Genomic DNA, 24,122 nt, shown 5'->3' on the forward strand with positions numbered 1-24,122 from the left:
ACGATTGGCATCTTGGCTAGGCCCTCTGACAAGTGACATCGAAACTCCACTCGCACCGTGTACAAAGTACAAACATTCAATTTGAGACTACACCACTAATCGCCTTGCGTCTCTTGGGAGACGAAGCTCCCAAACCTCAAGTCATCATTGAATTACTTCAAAAATGTAAACCAACATGTCTCGAAACTACCATGCAAAATTAAACCTTGTGACTATAGTTTAAAGTATACAATGATATGTCGCTATTTGGTTTTTTAGACGTTTTAAAATGGCAGTGGTATTTAAGCTATAGAGCTCCATTGTTTGTAACGACTTCTAAACTTCCGTTTGGTAGATAATTTAAAGAAGTTAGTGTGATCTTGCTTAATGCGATTTTGGGATAAAGCATTGATTTATTGAGTTCTCACACTCCCTGTTCAGACGAAATTGACTTGGCAAAGTTTGGGGTTTAGCAGACGACGTTTCAGCGGGGATGTCGAAAATATGGATGGAAAAGTTGAAGCAATAGGTTCATAATCATAAATATGTTCGACTTTTCCCTGAAAGTCAAGGATATTGGAGCCTATCTTTTTGCTTGGAAGTATATCTGTTAATTATAAATAAGGTGTGTATACTCTTTTAACTTTAACTTAAATATATGCTTACTTTAATTAGTATTAGCTAGGAAAATAGGCCGGATTTTATTAACTGCGATTAATTCTTTCTGTGTTTACAATTAGCCCCGTTTGTCAGCTTCGGCTCACAACGACTAATAATTTTGTGGAAAATATTGGGAACCAATATAAGGTCTCAGACATTACCGTTTCGTTCGCTACGGCGCAAACGACTGGCATCTTGGCTTAGTCCCACTGGTCTTGTCGGCCTCACCTATAGTGAGTTAGTGAGTATCGTGCTATAGTGAGTTAGTGAGTATCGTGGTACGCCACACACGCGACATTGCTGCTGGCTTGTTTAGCTACAGGCGGATTATTGGCAATCTGGGCAATAGACGATATATACAATGCGGGTCATAGTGATTTATTTTAACTATACACCATAAGTACTAATAAACTGAGGGTTTGAAATAAGTTTAGCAAGCTGTGGTAGAGTACAATGAAGAGATTTTTATGTTTTTTTTTTTCTAATTTAAGACTCACGTATGGATCCCGCCATAGCATTGCCGAATGCAATTACAGGAAAGCCATGCACATAACCGAATCAAACACAAGCCTTTAGGCGGGGCAAGACGGGTTCGTATTAAACCAGTTGAGTTTTAGGCCAAAATCTGAGTAAGTATGACTCTAATGTTGCCAGTTTCTATTTAATTCTGATTCTGAGTAAGTTCGATAATGTATAGAGCATTTTATTAGTTATCCAAGTTCCTAAGATGTCAGGTTATTAAGATCTCAAATTCCTAGCTCTTCAGATTCTCATAATGCCGGATTCTGAGTAGGTCAGAAAATCACATAACCATTGTGACATTGTCATTAAGAACTATCTATTAATTACTTTATCATATTTAATCTTAAAGTGGCCAGTATCTCAGATATCTGCTGATTGTACCTGGCCTTTTCGAAATTAAATATACATAAAATCTGTCCTAATAAGAAAGCGTTATTTCCAGAATTCATCATTAAAAGAATCTGCTTAATATTTTAATCGAATCGTTGCTAATCGGATGAGATAAGAAACTGCATAAATCCGATCCCAACTTATTACCAATCAGACGTATTACTGTCATGTCACGGGACCATATACGAATCTGACCTACTCAGAAATTGTTTTAAAAAGAAAGTGACTTCTATATCATAAGTCGTATGTCGATATTGTTTTGTTCAGAAAGATACCTATGGCGAATCTGGCCTCTACAGAGTCGGGCTTACTCAGATTCGGGCCCAAAAACGAAACAGTCTCAATACGAATCTGCCCTGGCCCGCCTAAAGGATATTTAATTTAAGTATCAAAGCTAATAAAGAAATACCACATTACTGCTGCCAGACACATTGAATGTTTCTAAAGGCGATAAATTTTTATATGATCCACAGAACATATCGCATTATAACAAGTGGCAACCCACAAAATAACACGCGAATAACACCATATGGCGATAAATATTGCGACAATCCGAGTAATGCTCACGACATTCGCGATCCCTCCGGCAGACACCACTCGAATGCATTCACGCCTAAACAAACAAAATAACTAACCTAACCTTTTACTAAAAATGTACTTTACATGGTTTGCAGAAGACTTAATATGCAGTGATCCGACGCTCGTTTTGATTAGGATTCGCAGTTTCTCACTGACATTTGTGTCAAAAGGGTTAACTATTAAAACAAAGTTGTTTTTTTTATGGTTCAAAGGGCAAAGAGCACGCCCGCTGTGCCGGTTGGGGCTTTTTTGTCCTTTTTGTGGCCAAAAAAGGATTATTGTCGGGAAATATTTGACATCTATATTTCGCCGAGCATTGTTGCTTTTGTGCAAATGGTCGGAATGATATTTTTATTTTATCCGACGACTCGCTTTACTTTTTTATGTGACGTGAAAATGTTTACTGACTTCTTTATTCTTTTATTAAGAAAATGGGACTTTAAGAAGATTCTCACATTAACTAGGTTTATATAAACAATACGCCTATAAGTCGAACAAAATATTATAACTATTATAAGATACAAAGCCAATTTCAACCATAAAATGGATCGTCATTACTAGCTATTCAATTGTAAATAAAAAAGTGAAATAAAACTTAAATTATAACGCCCGCACTTGTTCCTCCATACATTAGCCGCTTTGACAAGCTCTTAAACCCCACCCTTATCTTCATCCACATAAAGTTCAATTTACTTAATCCTAATTACTTTTAAATGGCCAGATTACAAGTGGCACTTCGGGACAATTGAATTTTAGGGTTTTCAAACAGTTCGGTTGCGATACCCTCTTGAATATATTTTTAACAAATGTCGCGGTGGATTACGAGCCACAAAGAGATAAGGGTCTTTTATCTACTTAACCCACGCCGTTCAGATTTGGACTTTAATTCGAAAGTAATAAGACCATTGATGAGCGCAATAAAGTAGTGAAGAACGGTTAATGGCGCGGGGAGGCGCGGGAACAACAGACCACTTTAAAAATGCAGCGGTAAATTAAATGTAATTGTTCTCTCGTTACCGAGGGGACGGATGTGGTTTTTTATGTCCCGTTTATGACCGATGCTATTAGAAAGCTGCATATGGTTGGAATTGCTTTCGATATTAAATGTCTTCCTGGTTTGATTGTTGATGTCTATGAAATAAAACTGACTATTTATTTTTTAACAAACATACCGTATTCAATATTGACGCATCTTGTCCATTATAAAACGTGACTAGAATTACTTTTATAAAAATTAACATCACCAATTAAAAATGTTTCAAGATATTCAAAAATATTTTGTGATTTAGATATTTTAAGTTATTAATTTCCATATTGCCCGATTTATTATACCTACAATTGTGTTTTCACATTCAACATAAGTAGTACAGGTGTTTGAAACATTTTAATACATTCAATAACGTAGCGTAGAGTTAAAAATGAACATGCAAATAAATACGAATATAAAGTAAGTACCTAAACGGGGCGTAAAAAATAGCCAAAAGAGCATTATTGGACAGATTAATAAAACAATCGCCAATCGCCCAAAAAACGCCTAATGCGGTCATTGTCATGTCCGTGACAAAGCAAACGCAACAAATGTGACAATGACCAAAAAACTGGCCGGTCACCATGACATAAGGTGCGAATGTGCACCAATTTGCTGGCCATTGAATGACACGCTTCACATCTTCAACTTCATAACGTCATATGTCATCATAAACTCCGCGAATAAGTCACGTTATGGCGTTAGAGGTCTAATACGTCCCCAGCTTCCCAGTGTTCTATTTGTGCCCACTTGACCCCCGCGCATAAATTATGTAGATAATCTGAACGGAGTTTGAATATCGAATATAGACGAGGGAGCTTTTTCGTGTGTACTTAGAATAACATATTATCGGGGATATAAATTGCATTATCTATTCGTGAATGAAATGAAAGAATAAATCTTATGAATGAAAGTTAGCTCGCCAAAGTAAGTTATTGGGAAGTGAATCTATTTTTGTACTTTTATAGCCTTTTTGCCATTTCTGTTTAAGTATTATTGTTATTTACCTAAGTGTGATATTTATATTTAGACTATTTAACGTTATTCGACCACCTGTCTAATTTGTCTAAATAAAACAAAAATATTTGCCGACAGCATAAAATATATCCTCAGTAGGCATACTATGCTATATTTGATACCTAGCATATACCTATCATCCGTATGTATCACCACATTTGAAATCAACCTAGCTATAATACTGTAAGTATTACATAATTATGTCAGCATTATAGCTACACCTACAAATATAGCATCAGGAGGAGTAGCTCTTGTAAATAAATCTGTACGTAATTATCTAATTCTAATCAGTAAACTATTTCAATCTAAAGAACCGTTACATTACACATGAGTATCTGAACAAAACAGGAGCAGATTTATTCTAAATAAAAAACTCACTTATCTCCGCTTAGATCTTATTTACCCCAAAATAAGGAATAATCCCTAAAAAGCTTGCATAAATAAAACGTTTGACACACGTGCATATAAAACTGCAAAACTTGCATATAACAAATTCTAATTACGTCTATATAAAGTTTATTTTCGTAGAATTCTCGATCTATATTATCATGGTTCTGCTAGAGCGTTAGATCTAACGTGTAAGCGTTTTCAAATAAGACTACCCAGCAAACTTATCTGTAACATTGCAATGTTCTTATACCTTTCACATATGATCTAATTTAGCTTGACGAACGTAACTCAAAAGTTTGTTTTTCATCTAACGCAGGTGCAACATTTGCATTTTGTGGACACTCGGTTATATGTAAAGAGGTAATAATGTGGTTGGCGGCGGACCAAATTTCGGGCGCACACTTTTGTGCATATTTTGCAGTTTTTTTATGCATATGATAAACGTTAAATGGTAAGTACTTAAAAGATAACAGTGAATGTTATTGTGATGATGAATTATAGTAGTAAATTACTGATTTTGTTAGTTATAGCGTAATAATATATAAAATCCACAAATTAAAAGGTATTTAGGTAGTAAAATTTATTCAATTTAATAAAGTATAATTACCTACACTAGGCTACACTTGCACTTAATGAGCTATGATATGTTGTTCATTTACTAAAAAGATTTTGTTTATGTACAAACATTTGCTTATAATTGTAAAAATTATTATAGCACAGCAAAAAAGTGATGTAAATTATGTTTATTCACGGCATCATAAATGAAGGAAGTAGGAACAATGTTAGAATTACAAAAAGTCTGTCTCGTTTATTAAGTTATGTTTACTGCTCTGAGAGCAATCCATTAATTTAAATGAATTAAATTGCCAAGTTTTTATTTCGAATTGGAAAAAAAACGAATCTAAATTAAATTTCGACCATATAAAATTTGCGAAAATGAATTTCCTTTCCAAATCTTTTTTTTCAGTAATTTTGCAATCAGGAAATTAAACGCCATTCTTACAAAATAAGGTTTTATTCCCAAAAGCGCACACTAACTTATGTTTCATTAATTTTAGTGATTGTACACTTTTGTTTCTGTTTGTCATTCATTCATTGTTACTTCTGTTCTACCCATTTCCTCAATTAACTGGAAGAGATCCTATACGGTGATAAGTTCGCATTTGTTGGAATTTACTCTGTAACTGTGTTTCTCGTGTTTTTTTTATACAACGTCGGTGGCAAACAAGCATACGGCCCGCCTGATGGTAAGCAGTATCCGTAGCCTATGTACGCCTGCAACTCCAGAGGAGTTACATGCTCGTTGCCGACCCTAACCCCCTATGTACATAAAGTATTTTAAGTATTTTTATTTCTATGTACATAAAGTATCTACATACATACATACATATTACTTCGCCATCATACAATCTCCAGGGGCGTCTTTCAAACTAAAAGAATATGAACTTGATTTAACATTACGCGCACTAACTATATCTCGAACGCACTCAGGTTATTAAAGTAAGATGCACTGAGAGTAATAGGTATGATGCCAATAATTGTGGAAATTGTATTATCATTGTTTTACGGGGACCGTGCACGTTGGAGGGTCTGCCATCTTGTGGCCTGAATCTGAAACATAAACTAAACACTTCACGCCAAAGCAGTAGGTTCTGACATCTTGTGGACTACATTGGAAACTTGAACTTCATATTTACACTTTGCGCCAAAACCCTCCTGTGCGCCCGTCTTCAGTTTCAATTTTAATTTTCTCATTTTTTAAATTGCTATTAATAAAATTATTAATTCAGAGGAGTTTTGAATTATTATTAATTAGAAATAGGACATTTTAAAATTGACTATGAGCATTGTAGCTTGATTTTTTTAAAACCAAACAAGAACAGATTTTATATTTGGAATCCCGCTCAAGGAAGCAATCTAGCTATTACGCTTGGGTCGGCCTCAGGGGTATTTTTACCTAACTCAATTAAAACACGCCACTCAAAATCGTAGCAGTTAATTTACCATTCGATTTGTTACTAGAAAAACGCCACTGAATGTAGAACAGTTATTCCGACGAAGGTGTTAAGTGTAAATAGGTCATTCTCGCTTTGAGCCGGTGCTCGTGTCTGGTTCACTGAACGCTTTCCTTTGTTTAAACTATGCTGTGATAAATTTGAAATTGAATTTGCGAAGTTCAATGTATGATTGAACTTGCTCGTTCTCCTAATATTGTTTACGCTCCATAAATCAATGCAGTCACTCATATTCATAATATTATGGTCGAATTCGGAGTATTTATCCATACTTGGCTGTCTATATTTGTAATGCAGAAATATGTGTTAGTTACTGATAAAATTCGAAAGTTATCTATAACAGACTCCTATTTATAAGACCATTTTTTTAATTACGATATTTTATCAGAATCTAAGCATGTTTGAAGAAATAAAGAATGAAAAGGAAATTTTATCAGTTTTCGTAAATTTTCTTCGTCACCTACGAAAATTGCGTGTAGAGCTACAGCCGCTACGACAGCTACGACCGTAGCGCGTAGGCGTGGCGTAGCAATAGACTGGCTTTAAAGGATCTTGCCGAGGAGCAATTCGCACTGGCCAATGACTTACGATTAAATTGATATCTTCCGTTTGTAAAATAAATAAATCTTTGTTGTTCCAAAAAACGAGACGTTTTTGGTTTCAGATACTTTCCTGTTTTTAGAACAAGTTTTTGGCAAAAAAATCATTTTGATACAAGCTTATCGCTGACTGTATTTTTCTTTCCACAGGCAACTAATACTCATCGAGACAATTCGAACAACCCCAAACACAATTATTTTGCGTTGTTTTATAACAGAGTTGGCCACCTCCTGTCTCCATCATCAGTTCAGCTCCATGTCATCATAATATTGCATTGTCATCCGATTTGTATGTTTACAAAATTTCAGCGCAAGCTTCCTAGATTTGACCCACACTAACAAACATACTTTCAGGGCAAGTTAAATAAAATCTTGTAAAAAAGGCACATTTATTTTTAAAATAAAAATAAAAATATGTATAAGTTAGTAGTTAACCTTTTTGATTAGGTAAACTTTTTGAGTAATTTGATCAATAAATTATTAACAAAAGGTAAGTAATACCTACTCCTGATTCCGAGTAAAAATATTTTTTTTAATCAAAACATACAAGTGTTCCTGAGAAACACACACAATATAATTTCGTCATGTTCATATTATTCTCACAGGTACGTTCACAAAGTAACAAGTCGAGATAATGACATTTCAACGGCGTCAGTGCCTTTAATGCAGTAAAAACATCGCAACTCCACTTTATCCTCTTAATTAAAAATATTAAAATATTTCAAGAGGAACTGTGACTTGAAATACTTCAGTCGATTCATACGAACATATTATGTACGAGAGATATGTCACATATATAACACGCTTTTAATAAGCATTTTAACTATAAATATTGCTTTTAATCTGATCAGACTTGAGACTTATATACTCGTACAACACTTATGAGAAAAACGCTTGTTCAAAAGAAAGTGTTTATTGTATACAGTAAATCCATAGAAATATAATGAAAATATAAACCATACATGGTCTATGCTATCAAAATCGCTGCAACCAAAGCTAAGTCTGAGGCCGCGGACTGGACGCACGAGGCGCGCGGCGCGGCGAGCGGGGCGACGGACGGCGCGGCAAGCGGCCGCCGCGGTTGTCCAATTTAGATTCATTCAATTCTATACATTTTGATCGTGCTGTGCTCGCGCCACCAGCCTCCCCGCTCGCCGCGCGCGTCCACTCCGCGGCCTTACTCTAGCCACAAGTCCATAAAAATTTGCACAACCCTTTTGTTTTCCAAGTTGTGGAACTGACGGCAAAGACCGCTACTCGACTGGACTGTGAAACCACAAAGAAAAGTAACAATAATTAGCTACTAAGCTACACTTATATTGACCGGAATATGGATTGTGATTGCGTTTTGTATTGTTACAAAAGGTAATCACGGTCCAAATCAGAGATGTCACGAATGTCGCATTCTTCTCATTCGCGAATGCGAATGCGAATCTGATTGTCCCGGATGCGAATGTCCGAATGCGAATACGAATGTTAGGGAATATGTATTATCATTCCAAATTAGAAAAAATCTGTTAGTACATAAAACATAGTTACCTTATGTATGAAGGGATGTTATAAAGTGTTAAAAATTGCTGTCTACTGGTCAAAATGCATTACTTGAAAACAGTTTGTGACACTGCCCGTACGAGACGAGACAGGACGCGACCCGATCACATTCGCATTCGCAAAACATTCGTTTCATTTGATGCGAATGTGTAAAATGATGCGAATATTCGTGACGTAATGAAGCTAGCCGTGAATCATTCAAAACTGTTAATAATTAGCTAGTAAGATTAGTAGAGCTTTTTAACGATAAGTCCGCCTGTTACCTCTACTTAAGTTGCTGTATTTTCTATTGTTGAGATGTGCAATAAGGAGCGTGACGCATGGACGAATCATAACAACATGGCATAATTTTTATGTGAAATGCAATAAATAAATACAATACAATACAAAATGTAAGTTAAATTGAAGATTGGTGCGTCTCGCTCTCATCCTTTAGGTGATTATGTCGAACGAAATGAAATATGGGTACATAATGTGGTTATTAGCAGAATCCATCTGAATGGCTTCAATATTCTCAATTATTGGGTTCTCAATATTATTGGATATATTCAAGTTAAATAGGTTTCAGTAACACAATAGTTCCTACCTAATGCTTAACCATTTCTACATCGCTATGAAAGGCAATGTATTCCAAACTATTAAGCTTAGGTATTTGTATCAGGCCAACATTTGACTGTGGAGAATATTCACGAGTCAATAGAGAACTATAACAAAAGGAATGGTGACGCAAGCAACGACATTGAGCAGTCAGATTAAAAAACTCTATTATTGATTTGATGGGGCGTTCCACCAAAAGGTCCAGATACTTTGTCGGGGACATGACCCATATAACAACTACCTTTAACCTGCAGAAATTCTGTATTAGGTATACAGTATGTATCTAAACGTAAAGCAATTACTTAAACCCGTTAAAGCTTAGGTCACACTGAACAACTTTTACTATGGGACCAATCCTGAAACCGCGTAAAAATTGGCTGTTTCATACATTTTGCTGGTCTGATGTTGAAATTTTTTCAATTTTTATTTGCGATTTCGGGGTAGGTTCCATAGTAAAAGTTATTCAGTAGGACCTAAATGTTAATGGGTTTGAGTAATTGCTTTACGTTCAGATACATACCTTAAAGTTAAGTCGTCAAACATTATCATGCCAAATATCGGCTTCAGCTTTATCAGCGCTGGCAGCATGGTTTAAATTTTATCGCCTATCACTTTCGCACTTACATACTTGTTCGAACGTGGCAGACATGGTAACAGGCGATAAAAATGCGACCATGCTACCGCCGCAGAATTGTTTAAAAATAGCCTCTGATGCCGATATGATTTTACTCTACAGTATAATAAATAAGCACGAGCGACAGTGGTATACGTAGTATACGTAAACGTATTAATATCGAATCAATAACATATGTTATAAATCTAAATGCCGCTCCTCGTATTGCTATGAAGCCTAAATAATGCTGAGTGCGTAGCCAACACGCCAATCGCTTACGCTCCATAACGAACGAAACGCCGATGGTCTCTGTCGCACTAATATGGAAGAGTGATAGAGAGACTACCGTATCGTTGACGAAACGAACGATTGGCACCTTGGCTAGGCACCCTGGTGTTTGTATTATCATCGTTCTAGAATATCTTACCTATATTTAGCTACAGCTAAAATACTCTTTGATATCTGAACCCACGATGAGAATATTATTTGTATTGAGTTATACCTCAATACTTAGAATATCTTCAACATAAATGTAAACATTATTCCTTTTATATTATTCCACGGCGAATACTTTTACTAATAAATTATTTATTATTCTTTTCGATCTAGGATCATACAACAAACACAAAAAAAATCAAAATATATTTATTTGTACAACAACATAATATACTTATTACAACATTTAGTTTTAATTAATAAAATTGAACAACAAAAACGCGTCCAAAACAGAGATTTCGACTTTCCACCTGAACAACAAACTAGCTTCATACAACCCCGCAGTATCGTTTGATGGTAAAGCGCTTGTTTACAACCCACAGCCCAAATACCTTGGTGTAACCCTTGACCGTTCTCTGACGTACTGTGCCCATCTAAGTAAGCTAAGCAAAAAGCTCGGAACCCGCAATAATATCCTGCATAGGCTGACTGGAACAACATGGGGAGCCACTGCAGATGTACTTCGGACTACAGGCCTCAGCTTGGTTTACTCTGCTGGGGAATACTGTGCACCCATATGGCTTAATAGTACCCACGTGGAGAAGGTGGATGTTCAATTGCGGAAAGCAATGCGTTGCATATCTGGCACCATACAGTCGACACCAATTCAGTGGCTGCCAACGCTGAGCCACATACCTCCACCACACCTCAGAAGGCAGCAAGCCCTGTTAAACGAAGCCACCAAAATTTCTAAAAGTCCAGAACTGCCAGTCTATGCTGAATTCATGCATCCTCACAGGCAACGCCTAAAATCCCGCCACCCGCCCCACAGAATGGCACAGGAGTTAATGAAGGACAATTTTAACATCGGAGATAAATGGATGAAGGAATGGAATTCCAACCTGCCTACAACCTGCAGCGACTACAATCCCACTGAAAGGCCCAAAGGCTTCTCGGCCCCAAGACGCGAATGGTGCCAGCTTAATAGACTTCGCACAGAGCACGGCCGATCTGGCGATTTCATGTTTAGGTGTGGATGGAAAAACACTCCGGAATGCGATTGCGGAGCGCCTATACAATCTATCCACCATATTATTAACGAGTGCCCGAACTGAATGTACCCTGGTGATCCTCTGGACTTAATAGCGTTTAGTGAGAACGCAGCCCAATGGGTAAAGAACCTAGATATAAATCTGTAAAAATAAAACTGTAGAACGACTCATAATCATAATGCCATACGAATAAATATATAAATAAACAACAAAATTAGATATGAGTATAACAAATTGCCAATATTACATGTCAATGTTAGTACCTACTTATCATACATATCTAGTGTTAGTATACAACATTACATATTGCCCAATACATGGAGCTAAGACAGCTACTGTCAAAACAGGCTTACCTACTTATCGCGGAGCTACATATGACATAAAATATCCGATGCGTTTCGCTTTGAAGCAGTGTTTTGCACTTTATATTCACGTCACGGCGCGCTGTCTCCACTCTAGTTTAGACATTTAGATATCTCTATTTACGAATTCCGAGCTTTAGTGTTTGGTATTGTATTTTACTTGGCGTTTAGTGGTGAAGGTGTTATGATATTTATAGGTCGCCATTTAAGAGCATAGTGAACTACTGTTACTTCATACAAACGATAGTCCCCGTTTTCCTTCCAACATTACTTCCTTGACATTATGGAAAATATTTTTACACAAAAAGCTTTGACCACGATTGTATGGAGAAGCAGTCATGTGACGTCGTACTCCAATTCGTATGTTTCATTTTATTGCAGTGATAGTGATCAGTGTTAATTTATTTTTTTATCAACCGAACTTTCTATAATACTTAATGTGACTACATATACTCGTACATATACTCCTGCCTGACGACCGGTATCCTAAACGTGTTACATTAAGTTCAAAACAAAGTTGAACTTCTTGTCAATTGAGAGTTAAATTTGAACTAGCAAATTGTGATATCCAGTCAGAAGCTTAAAACGATACACTAGGTCAGAACTTTAATTTTATTTGTTACACAAGAACAATGAGCTCCAGATATAGTTGAACCCGCTACACACAAACTTATATATGTTGAGGTTTACTATCTCTACAGCTGACTTTAAAGTTCTTTTGATAGAAAATCTAGTCAAAATTAGAAATCGCCCTTTGTGACTTTAGAGCTCACACCAGAATAGCGTTGAAAAAACTTGGAACAATACGACAAAATTTCCAAACGGCTCATTTTGAAAAAAATACCATGCACATTTCAGTTACAATACTTTCGAAAAATACGAAAATGCTAAGTTTTTTTTACATCTGTATCTGTATTTTTCAAATATACTTCATTAGGAATTTTAACAGGTAGGTTAAGTTAAGGTTGCAGATCTACTGAGTTGTCTCATAAGTAATGTCGGGTTTCGTAAGAAAAAAAAATCTACACTACAATCTATGCATGTCGTAACCTGTTTTGACAATTCTCTAGTCCTATAAAGAGTGCAATTGTTGTACTTTATTTAAGTCATACTATCTTTGTTAATTGACGGTGTAATACGTTTTGATAGTAAAAAGTATGGAGGGTGACAAATATGAAATTCGTGTATTGTTGAGACATTGTTGGAAACAAAAATTTAAAGCAGCTGCAGCAGCAAGAAAAATATGTGAGTTTGAAGGGGAAGACGTGTTAAATGAACGTACGGCACAGCGTTGGTTTAATCGTTTTAATAGCGGAGATTTGACCCTTGAAGATCGACCGCGCTCTGGTCGGCCACCCGTGTGGGATATTGAGGCTACAAAAGCAGCTGTTGAAAACCAAGCCAGTACCAGCACTCGTCGATTGTCGGACTCACTTGGACCTTCTAAAGACACTATACATCGCCACTTAAAATCATTAGGTAAGACCTATAGAAGTTGTCGGATAGTGCCCCGCGAATTAGACGAAGTTCAGGCAAAACGACGAGTAGAGTTTTGCAAAAAACTCCTTGCCCTACCGCAAGGCGATCGCTTTCTCAAACGAATCGTTACTTGTGATGAAAAATGGATTTACATGAACAACCCAGACATGGCGCATCAGTGGTTAGACAGGAATGAATTACCTGAACCTGTCGCGAAAAGAAGTCGATTCGAGTCAAAAGTCTTGTTATGTGTCTGGTGGAATTATGAAGGTTTAGTGTATTTCGAGATAATTCCAGAGGGTCAAACTATCACTGCCGAGATATACTGTGGCCAACTGACACGAATGTATGAGGTTTTATCGCAAAAGTATCCAGGTTTAGTAAATCGAAAACAGGTGCTTTTACAACAAGACAATGCTAGACCACATACTGCGAAAGTCACACGGGCTAAGATCGATGAACTTGGTGGTATTGAACTCCTGCCACATCCAGCATTTAGTCCGGACCTTTCACCATCTGATTACTATTTATTCAGATCCATGGCAAAATTCTTTCGCGGGAAAAAATTCGAGACAAAAGAAGATGTTGAAAATGCAGTACGACAGTTTTTTGTATCTAAGCCCAAATAATGGTTTTATCAAGGACTCAAAGAGCTTGCAGAACGTTGGGTTAAGACTATAGAATATGATGGGCTATATTTTTAATATTAAGGTTTTCTTTTTATATTATCATTTAATAAACGAAACTGAACATTGAAACCGACATTATTTATGAGACACCCTCAGTAATGTATTCGCTTCTGGCATTACTCATCAGTGGCATTGTGAAACACGTATTAAATTTTTTGTATAAAACTGATAAAAAAACATTAGATTGTTTCCGGAATTTTTGTCCCTAATGCCTACACTAGAAGTAATATTTAGACAGACATTGACATAATTACTTAGGTTAAAGCCTGATTCATTTATATACAAATTAATTGACATCATTGGCGTCATTTATATACAATTTATTTTTGTAGCTGAAATTGAGCAGTTTATTTTATAGACTTCTTGAATAAATTATATAGCTGCGATGTTTTTGTGGCGTTTCAAAACTCTCACGAGAATATTCTTCACTGCATTTGATCACTTACTCGGTAACACAAAATCCGCCGTTGCATCCCTGCGGACAGACAGAAAAGTAATTTTCTGCATTTTATCCGTGACATAAACTTCGTTTTAGTGCAATATAGCCCAAGCTGCTATCAGTCTTTTCCATTTCATTACCCATTCCTGTCAAAACGCTGCAAGTCACAACGATACTCCAACAGATACTACCTTTTGCAACAAGCCACGTAATAACTATCGAAGTTGTCAAGTCTTTGTGTACAAGTCCGCCACTCCTGGCATCAACTTTGCCTCGTTTGCCTTTGTTACGCGACGCGGCTCACTTTATTACAGCTTTATTTGTGTCAATTGTGACGTTTCACTGCACTAGAATCTATCTGTACCCCTAGTGTAACTTTGATCAACATCATAACGTGACGAACGCGTTTGCGTTAAGTCTCATTTTGTATAGGATTTTGAGTTTCCAAAACGTCCCGCTTGGCGCGCTCTTTCGAAATCCAATACAAAATGAGACAAAACGCAAACGCGTACGTCACGTTTGGAAATCGAATTTATTTACACTAGGGGTACTGTTGTTAGTACTACATTCATACGGTTTGATGTCTGTGTTGTATAAATACGTTCTGTTAATTGGTGACACAGAAAATACGACGCTTATGCCCGTAGTAAAATTGCAAAATAATATCAAATTGCGTGTCACACTTTAATTACATAAAACAAAATGGTATTAATTATCTTATGTTTTTTTGTTTTAAAGCTGAACTTTAGGGTAGTTATAGTTCAATCAAATAATTCAAATACCTAATACACGCGCGATTTGAGGCGGACCTTGAAAATTACTTTTTCATCACACTTGCTCGAAAAAGATCTTATTTCATGCAGGTGTTGTCACATAGCGCCATCTAGTGGTGTTAGCGTAACTTCGTTGTTTCTTTTTTATTTCTCTTAGTGTTATATTTTTTTAGAAATATGAAACATGATTTAATTTAATTAGTTTAGTTACAAATATAAATAGTTGTATTTCAGCATTTTTTTCTGGATATTGTGTCGTTAGGTAATGAAACCTACATGTTTTAAAAGGTAGCACAATTGGACTGACAACACACAGTTCTGGCTGAAAAGAGCACTAAATTTGAAATGTAGGGAAAAAAAGAAGGAGAAGAAAAGACGGCATTGGTTTGTGTCAGAATACTGATTTATTACAAAAATTAAAATAGATATTTATAAAACTCAGCGTGGAAATTTATTGTCGCCATACGAGTATATAGTTCCGGAGATTCAGATTTTGGTTTCTGGATTTTAATAGGTCGAGGCAAATGTTGCTTTCCTTTGCCAAGTTGCTGAGGAAAGAGGAGCGTGCCCTTGAGCGTGGCAGGCTGATGTAAGAGACGGGTCTTCTCTTCGTCCAGTTCGGGACGCCTTCACGGCCATTGTTACGAGTTCCAACCCAAATGCTAATTTTGACTGCAGCAGACTTTTTCTGTCGTCTGTCTTGTTCGTCAGGCGGAATGCAGAGGAGTTAATTCGGAGGAATAAACATCGTCTGTGGCAGCAGGTATGTGTTGGCCCTTTGAAAACCTTAGGAAATCCTTTGGAAACCCTTAGAAATCCCTTAGGTAGCCCTTAAGAAGCTCATAGTTTACTTGTAGAACAAGTTTTGTCATTGTCATAGATCGGTAACCTTTTGCTTTTGTCACATTTATAATGAATAATTTTAATATCATAATCAAGGTTTACTGAGGTCTGATGGACAGTGTTGCTTGCCAAATTTAATGCTTAGGTGTAACTTTTCATATAATAATTACCAGAATAAAATTTAATTAAACAACTAGTTTGTTGGTGATTTATCCTATAGTGTAAGAATACAGATATGAATGAACCAACAGCTCTACCGTTAGCAGACTGAGCTAGAAGTTGAATTTTTTAGGGTATGTAGGAGTTTTGAAAGAAGAAATAAAACATATATCAAGGAACTCTCTTGTTTTTCTTTCCTTTAGTACATCCCTAGGTATTATGTAACCAGCCGGGTACATTTCATAGGTTTACAGGTTAGCTGAAGAACACAGGCCTATTTTGTTCCCGCGGGAGTTATGGATTGTCAAAAACAGCCATAACTCCCTAGGGAGTTATAGCTTTTTTTATTATGTTACTTATTCATACAAACCAAGTAGCATAAATTAGTTATACTTTTAAAATACTGACGTTTATAATTTAATATTTTTGTTTATGTTTAAAATTATTTAATTTGATTATTTTAACAGCCGTTTAAATCGTGGCTGAATACCGAATAGGTCTGTGCCTTCGATGCCTCACCTGCCAAGAAATTACAAAATGGCGGACAAAGTCGATGTCACCGTATTTAAGAATTATTTCGCTTAAAATTCCGTTTTTTCTTCACAAGTGTGATCTGAACGGAAAATGACGACGCCTGTTGCTGATATATGGTTGTACCCACCTGACGAAACCTGCGTTGCGGATTTGAATTTGTCAATTAGTTTGTAAGCATTATTACGTACATACATATGTGAAATTTTTTTGAATACAATTTATTCTGATCAAAATAATCAATCATCAAAACACGCCCAAAGTACTAGTAATTATTATCTAATTCTGTCGAGTAAAGCAAAAACATCGTGTTATTCTAATTCTTTCGATTCTGATACTGATACTTCCCGATTTTTACAAGCTTTTATTTAACTTGCCCTGTTAGCATGTTAGTTGTTTTATTCTTGGAAGCTAAATTTCACCCACTTTCCGATTTCTAAATGTAAGTCGGGTGACAATGCATTATTATGGTACCACCGAGCTGATCTGATGATCGAGACAGGAGGTGGTCATATGAACTATATGATGAAAAAACCAACCTAATTGTGTTTGGGGTTTTTAGAATTATCTCGATGTGTATTAGTTGCCTGTGGAAAAAAAGTACAGTCAGCAATAAAAGCTTGTACCAAAAAAGATATGTCTTTGGCTACTTAGATACTTACTAATTTTCATTACTTATTTAGGTTTTGTAGTAAAAAAAATATTTTTGAGGACTTGTAGAAAAAGTGTTGTATACAATAGTGATATAATCAAGCTTTTCAATCTCGTATCTCACTTAGGCAACTCAGCAGACTAAAAGCTCTCTATTATATCACGATTATATTAAATACTATTGTATTCGGTTAACGGTTATATTCGTTAAAGTTAACGGGAAGTAACACATGCGACGTATTAAAATGTCAGCACTAATGAATGAAATCTCTTTAAAACATTTATAACTTACTCATAGAGTTAAAAATAAAAACATGTGATAATCCTTTCTTCGTGGGGCCTAATTAAGATCGTTGAGACTTAAATGTGGCAATGTCAATGACATCCGGGCAGATGTTGATCCCACTTGACACCTCAACCATGCCAATGTCACGCATCCTTGTTTTCGTCGTGTGTGTGTGATACATTCATACCAAGTATTCATTCATATAATGTGTACACATAGCGTAACTTTTTCGTTAGCTTTTACGTTTATGCAAAGATTTAATTCAACACATTTTTTAAAATAAAATTATCATTGGTGCATTTCATTAATTTTAGTGATTGTACACTTTTGTTTGTGTTTGTCATTCATTCACCGTTACTTCTGTTCTACTCATTTCCTCGAAGGTTAACTGGAAGAGATCCCATACAGGGATAAGTTCGCCTTTGTTGTATTTAATTTACTCTGTGACTGTGTTTTTCGTGTTTTTATTTCTATGTACAATAAAGTTTATACATAATACATACATATTATCTGCCTGTAATTTAATTCCTCTAATATTTGCCTGAAAATGTTCGTGTTGCATTTTTCCCTTGGTATAAAGAATAATATAGAAATAGAATATAGAAAGAAGTGAAGTTGATTACTAGCATTAAAAGAGTTTGCCCCTGGAAGTTATTAAAACTGTTTTACTTGGTTAAAATATTATTTTCACACAGATTTGTTTTTTTGTAAAATGACTAGATAAAACGCTAAGTAAACAAAGAAGATTTACATCAGGAAAGTAGTGATAAAGTTCAGGATTCATGTAAAAAGACCATTTAGCACAAAGCTCTTAACCCCTTCACTATACCTAACTACATGCTTTCTGCACTAAGTGCTTCAGTAAACCACAACACACATGAACACTAACTTTCATCCTCACAACTACCTTTCTTTGGTTCTACAAAATTTGACATTACGCGACAGAACTTAAGGTCGAATTTAGCAGAGTTAGACAAGAAATGTACCCTTTTGCGAAGATTTGCTCGCTTGGCTGGTTCTGCCTTAGGTGTAAACTCGTGCACTGTCGATGTGAATTGTCGTCTTCCACAATATTGAGCTTCGTCGACAAGCCAGTAACAGTATCCTTTATCCCAATTTGCATTTTGAAATTTATACCTTGTGTTTATTGATGAAAGTTTCAATTCGCAAATCAGTCCTAACCAAACATCACCTGGTAATATAGATATTATCACTATTGATTACCAAATACAATCAATAAAATAAAGTTAGCATGATTATGGCAAGTAGGAATTCCATCCTGCCATTTAATTAGGAGTTTGACGACGGTAAGCACTAAATAGCCAGTGTTAATATTTACTAGTTTGTCGGAGACGGGAATTGCGTAGGTATAAATATTTGAGTAAAAATTGGCACTAGTCTTTATAAATTATCTGAAAATAAGCTTGGCTCAAACGTATATGAAAGCCTATATAAAGAAAAAAAAAAGAAAATACATTTATTTAACGCCATAACATAGTACAGAAAAAAGGCATGCAGACATAAAAAAATATATATATTTGGACGCTAAAATAGAATCCCCACTCAGCATACCTACTGCCGCGGCAATCCGTGGCGCTGGTTTTCTGTAAGGACCTGGCTCAATCTTATATAAAATACCTAAGTATTAATACGTAAAAGTCATTAAACAGTTAGCTCAGTTGTTCAATATTTCTTTTTACCAAACGAAACTACAATGCCATTTACAGCGGAAGTTGAAACTCATGCAAATTAATACGAAAGCTTAGCATACAGATTGCCACTTGACTGGCCCGGGCACATGCATACCCAAAAACTCCTGGTTTGTGAGGGGCGAAATAATTTTGCCGTAAAAGTCATAAAATAGATCTAATTCCCTTCAGAAAGGAACTACTTACTTCCTACCTACGTACCTACGTATACTATCCCTTTAGGACTAGATAAACGGCAAATTTTCATTCGCTATTTCAATTTTGAAATAACAGTTTAGTATCATGGCCACAAAAAGTAAGGTTCAACAGAGCTTCGGCCACAAAAATGGAAAAATGTAAAGTAACAATGTAAGACATTGTTGGAACTATTGATTTTCCTAAACAAAACATTCTAGCTGGAGTTCCAGTAGATAGTTTGGGGCTAAACTAAAAAGGGCAGTAAATAAAATAGCGAAAATACGTAAATCTTACTGCTCGCGCGCGGCGCATAGCAATGAGTCGCCTTGCCTCGAGCTAGCCCGTTTTTCGTGGCTTTAATGAAATAAATAGTTACTATTTATTACGCCTTCAACGGTTCTTATTAATTTTTGCATATAAGCACGTTCTTTAGAACATATAGAAGTAGGGAATTAGGGCTGATTTAGACGGCAAGCGAATTCGCAATTTTAGGTACATTGCGGACTATAGAGCTTACAACCAATTCGGGCGCGTTCTCGTAGTCTACATGAGCCCTTAAAGTTTAGGGTGAGTTGCACCAAACCGCCTGTCACCGCAAAAACATTTGCTATTTTTTTATGTATGGGAAGTTTTATTGTTCTCTGCCATCGATGGGTCATTCTCTGAGAATATGTCTGCGGTTGCATGTTGCATGGAGTCACACCAAATACACCGCAAACATATTTTTTGAGAATGACGATGATCAGTCAAGTTGATGTACCCAAGTTAGGTAACGTAAATCTAGGCGATGCTTCGCCAATAAGCATTTATTAAATGCCTCCAAAATAAAATTGAAATATTAAGTAAACAGAAGAAAGAGTAAAATCCAATCTACACCAATCAACGATAAAAATAAAGGCCGCTAAGTGCAAAATGGTGTACCTGGGCAAACAATAAATTCCTTTAAGTTTCGAGAGATATTTCTGGCCAAGAGCCTGCAGTATTATTATAAGTCCAGAGCGCGCTAGTTTTATCATATCCTATTATAACCGCTGTCCGAGAAGACTAGCGAAAGTTATAAGAGGTTTAGGTAATCTAGGTAAGTTAGGATAGCAGGGCTTACTTCCACTGAGGAATTTTATGTAAATTTTTAGCGGCGTATGGATTTAATAACAACTAAAATATTCTAGAAGTAAACTAATTTACAAAAAAATATTTAAGCCATATACATTTATTTGAAGAATCCATAACAAACGTTATGTTAAAATTCCTACAAAAGTCCTAAACTATGAGCTCGATTCCGTTTTAACAATGTATTATGGTTTTAAACTGGTTTTGATACGACCACTTACTTACACTAATGGATGCTTCATTCTTCTTCCTCGCGTTTTCCCGGTATTTTGCCACGGCTCTCGAAGCCTGGGGTCCGCTTGACAACTAATTGAGTCTCAAGTACAAAAAAAGGGATTGAAGGTGCCGCGTAAAAATTAGCTTTAGGTTCCCGTAACTCTGCGATGTCTACAGGAAAGATGCGAACGAAGTTTGCTAAACCATGTATATGATCCAGTTAGCTTACGTTTATTGCATACACAACCACCTACAATTAATATATTTAACTAGCTGCTGAACAACATTGGTAAATCTATTTACTTATCATGGCAGTAGAGAGTCTGAAATTTTAAATCTCTCAACAATGAAGTCTCGGTCACAACACATACCGACCGCCTATTTTTCTTGCGTTTACGACTTGTGCTCATATAAATTTCAAATATTTACAAAAAAAAACAGTTTATACTTAGAGTATGTTATCTAAGTACATGTAAATTCGTATTGTATATGTAAGTTTTAGTAGTGCCGCTCGGTTATTGTAAACATTTCATACGTGTATACGTGATGACTGTGTAGCCTGCAAATTTAACAAATCAAAATATTTACTTAAAACGGAAAAACAACAATCATTTGTCACTACCTTACAATCTATCATAACTATTATCTTAAAAGTTAAAAATAATTTTGACGCAACAACAATATTTTACGACCAAATTGAGTTGATGGTAACTAGTGGGCATAACCCGATTCGGCAGATTCCCACGGAACCACCGAAATATTGTGAAGGGCGTGCCCTTTGGCCAGAAGTTATTTTTAACCTTCGTTTTCTTTGTTCCAGCCTGACCATGCCAGGATACGGCGGCAGCTTGGCAGCCGCGTTGCCCGGCGCCGGCAGCGCGTGGGAGCGCCTCGGCGCTGAACTGGTGCTGTCCGGGTTGGTGGCGGCGGCCTACTTCGCCGCAATGGAGCGCCGCTGGACCGGCGCGGCGCCCGCACTTCTTGGTGCGGCTTACTGTGCAGCGACCTTTGTCTCTGTAAGTTTTATGTTTAGAGTCCTGATAGCCTGCATGTGTACGCCAGAAGACTAGACTAGAGAGAAAGAAGTATATTTTAATGTTTAGAATGGGATAGGTAAGTATTCTGGTAGTCTGACAATTTGTAGGCGGGTCTAAATGAACTGAAACTGTCTTTAATGTCTTGATGTTTATAGACCAAACCCCAAATACACGAGAAATCTAATAGTGAATAAGACTCCAATCCACCATTTCCTCGAGTCGTATATACGAGTAGATAGAGCATATACCCCATCTAGTTGATAAGATATTATTTTAATGCAAGTTCCTAAGCTAGGCTTTTATGTCTCGTATACTAAAATTACAGTCAATGAGCCAATTTACTACCCAATCAAATGCTTTAGTACCAATTTGATGACAGATTAGTTGACAAAATGGGGCAATCGAACTTTAGTATCTGGGAAATAAAAAGGTTTATATTCCCTATATATGTATTTTAATATGTTTCTACTTGGCTAAACTATTATTAGATACATTATGTAATTCAAATGAAACGATACTAGGAAGAAAATATTATCTCTAACATATTTTAGCGGCAAATCAAAACAAACAGATAGATAGATCACGCGCGCCATTGGTCGAAACTTAGCTGCGTTAGACGGCACGATTGGCTCGAATTCATAAGTGACACCGCTGAACAGCACCATTCTTAGTGCCCATAAGGCCACGCCAAAAATAGATCATTTTACAGAACCGGACCATAATTAGCTACAGAGTAGCACAGTATTACCTGTATTACCTGCCTATAGCACATTTCGCAGCACAATAATACATCAATATTCCACATTCCTCGATACACGTGCAATTGTACAAAATGACAGACAGTGCCGAGATAAATCGCGCCACATGTGAATAGCTCCTTTTGTGCGCCTATGCGGTAAAAAGGTCGTAACCACCATACAAGTCCAACAAACATAAGTCGGTTTACACAGGACATTCAGCTTCCGCCCGCTACCTGCTTTTGTGCTATAAGGACGCGGACAGCTGGTTGCTTTACAACAAACTTACATGTGAAAAGGTCGTAAGTGTGTATGGGTCTCGCACGTTTATCTGTCTTTTTAAAATAAGCTGGTTTTGGACATCTGTCTCCCCACAATGCAACCAAAAAACGATCGACGTCTCGTCTATTCTGCTCTGATTTTATGAACGGGCGTATGTTTAAGAAATCGAATGTGAGACAAGACATTTTTTACACAAACCAGTATCAACTGATTGTAAAATTCGCAAATTCTAAAGATGTATAAAAACATCCTAATAATATCATAGAGCATTCAGAAAGAATTTCAAGGTGCAAAAGCCATAAAAAGTAGGCAAAAATCGCTATTTCGCGCCACACAATTCGAGGGCGATAACTTATCTACATTGTAGGTACGTAAGGTACTACCAAAGATACCCACAAACTACCAAGAACTACGCACTCGTATGTACCTACATAGGTACTTCAAACAGATGTTTTATTACAATTTATAACTCGCCTGTTTAACGTTGCTTTTGAAATAAGATCTTTTATGTTCTCATCTGTTGTATTGAGTCATCTTTTTGCATTTTTTCTGCTACTATCCATTTCTGTACCAACTATCTTCATCCTTTATTCCAGATGCCATCATTAAACCCAGCGCGCTCGCTAGGTCCTTCATTCGTCCTGTCTCGCTGGGACAGCCACTGGGTGAGCTGGGTCGGCGGGCTCGGCGGCGGCGCGGCCTGCGCCCTCCTCCACGAGTGGGGCTCGCGGCGCCCGCGCACCTCCTCCCGGGCCTCATCTCCCCGAGACCTCGACGATGATAAGCCAGCTTTCACGCACTACAGACACGCCCCGACTTACTGCGCGGCCTCAGCCCCAAGGCCGGATAATGCTGAACCCTTGTATTCGGGCACGAAGAGTCTGTACTGCAGGTCGCCGCCGCCAGCGAGGCACACGCTTCACAGGTCAGCCGGACAGCACGCTCACATGTAATTATTGCTGTGCTTGTGTGATTGGTTTCTTATATAACTGGCTCTAGTTATCAAGTAGTTACCAACTGGTACTAGTTAGCAAGAGTAGTTGAGACTTGAGACTCGAGTATTTAAAGATTTTAGTTGGCGAATTTCAGCCCAGTTAAGATATAAGGAATCAATCGTGGTGTGTTCAATAGGAAGATTAACTGATTTTGTAGATTTTTTAATGAACTGCCACACTCGTCTATCTCGCCATATAATGAAATGCTCAAATAAATATGA

The 24,122-nt window shown here is 36.7% G+C and overlaps 1 protein-coding gene across 2 annotated transcripts in view; it reads left to right on the forward strand.

Annotated features, from left to right (window-relative positions):
* LOC133519324 (neurogenic protein big brain) overlaps positions 1-24,122 on the forward strand; it is a 162,272-nt gene that overhangs the window by 136,021 nt on the left and 2,129 nt on the right. The window contains exons 3-4 of one of the 2 annotated variants that reach the window (XM_061853363.1): positions 21,671-21,866; positions 23,503-23,855. In XM_061853363.1, the coding sequence (XP_061709347.1) occupies positions 21,671-21,866; positions 23,503-23,855 (549 nt within the window). The remainder of the gene's footprint in view (positions 1-21,670; positions 21,867-23,502; positions 23,856-24,122) is intronic. The other variant, XM_061853364.1, reaches the window with a different exon arrangement.

The sequence above is a fragment of the Cydia pomonella genome, chromosome 6 (genome assembly GCF_033807575.1).
Source record: "Cydia pomonella isolate Wapato2018A chromosome 6, ilCydPomo1, whole genome shotgun sequence".
Taxonomy (NCBI): domain Eukaryota; kingdom Metazoa; phylum Arthropoda; class Insecta; order Lepidoptera; family Tortricidae; genus Cydia; species Cydia pomonella.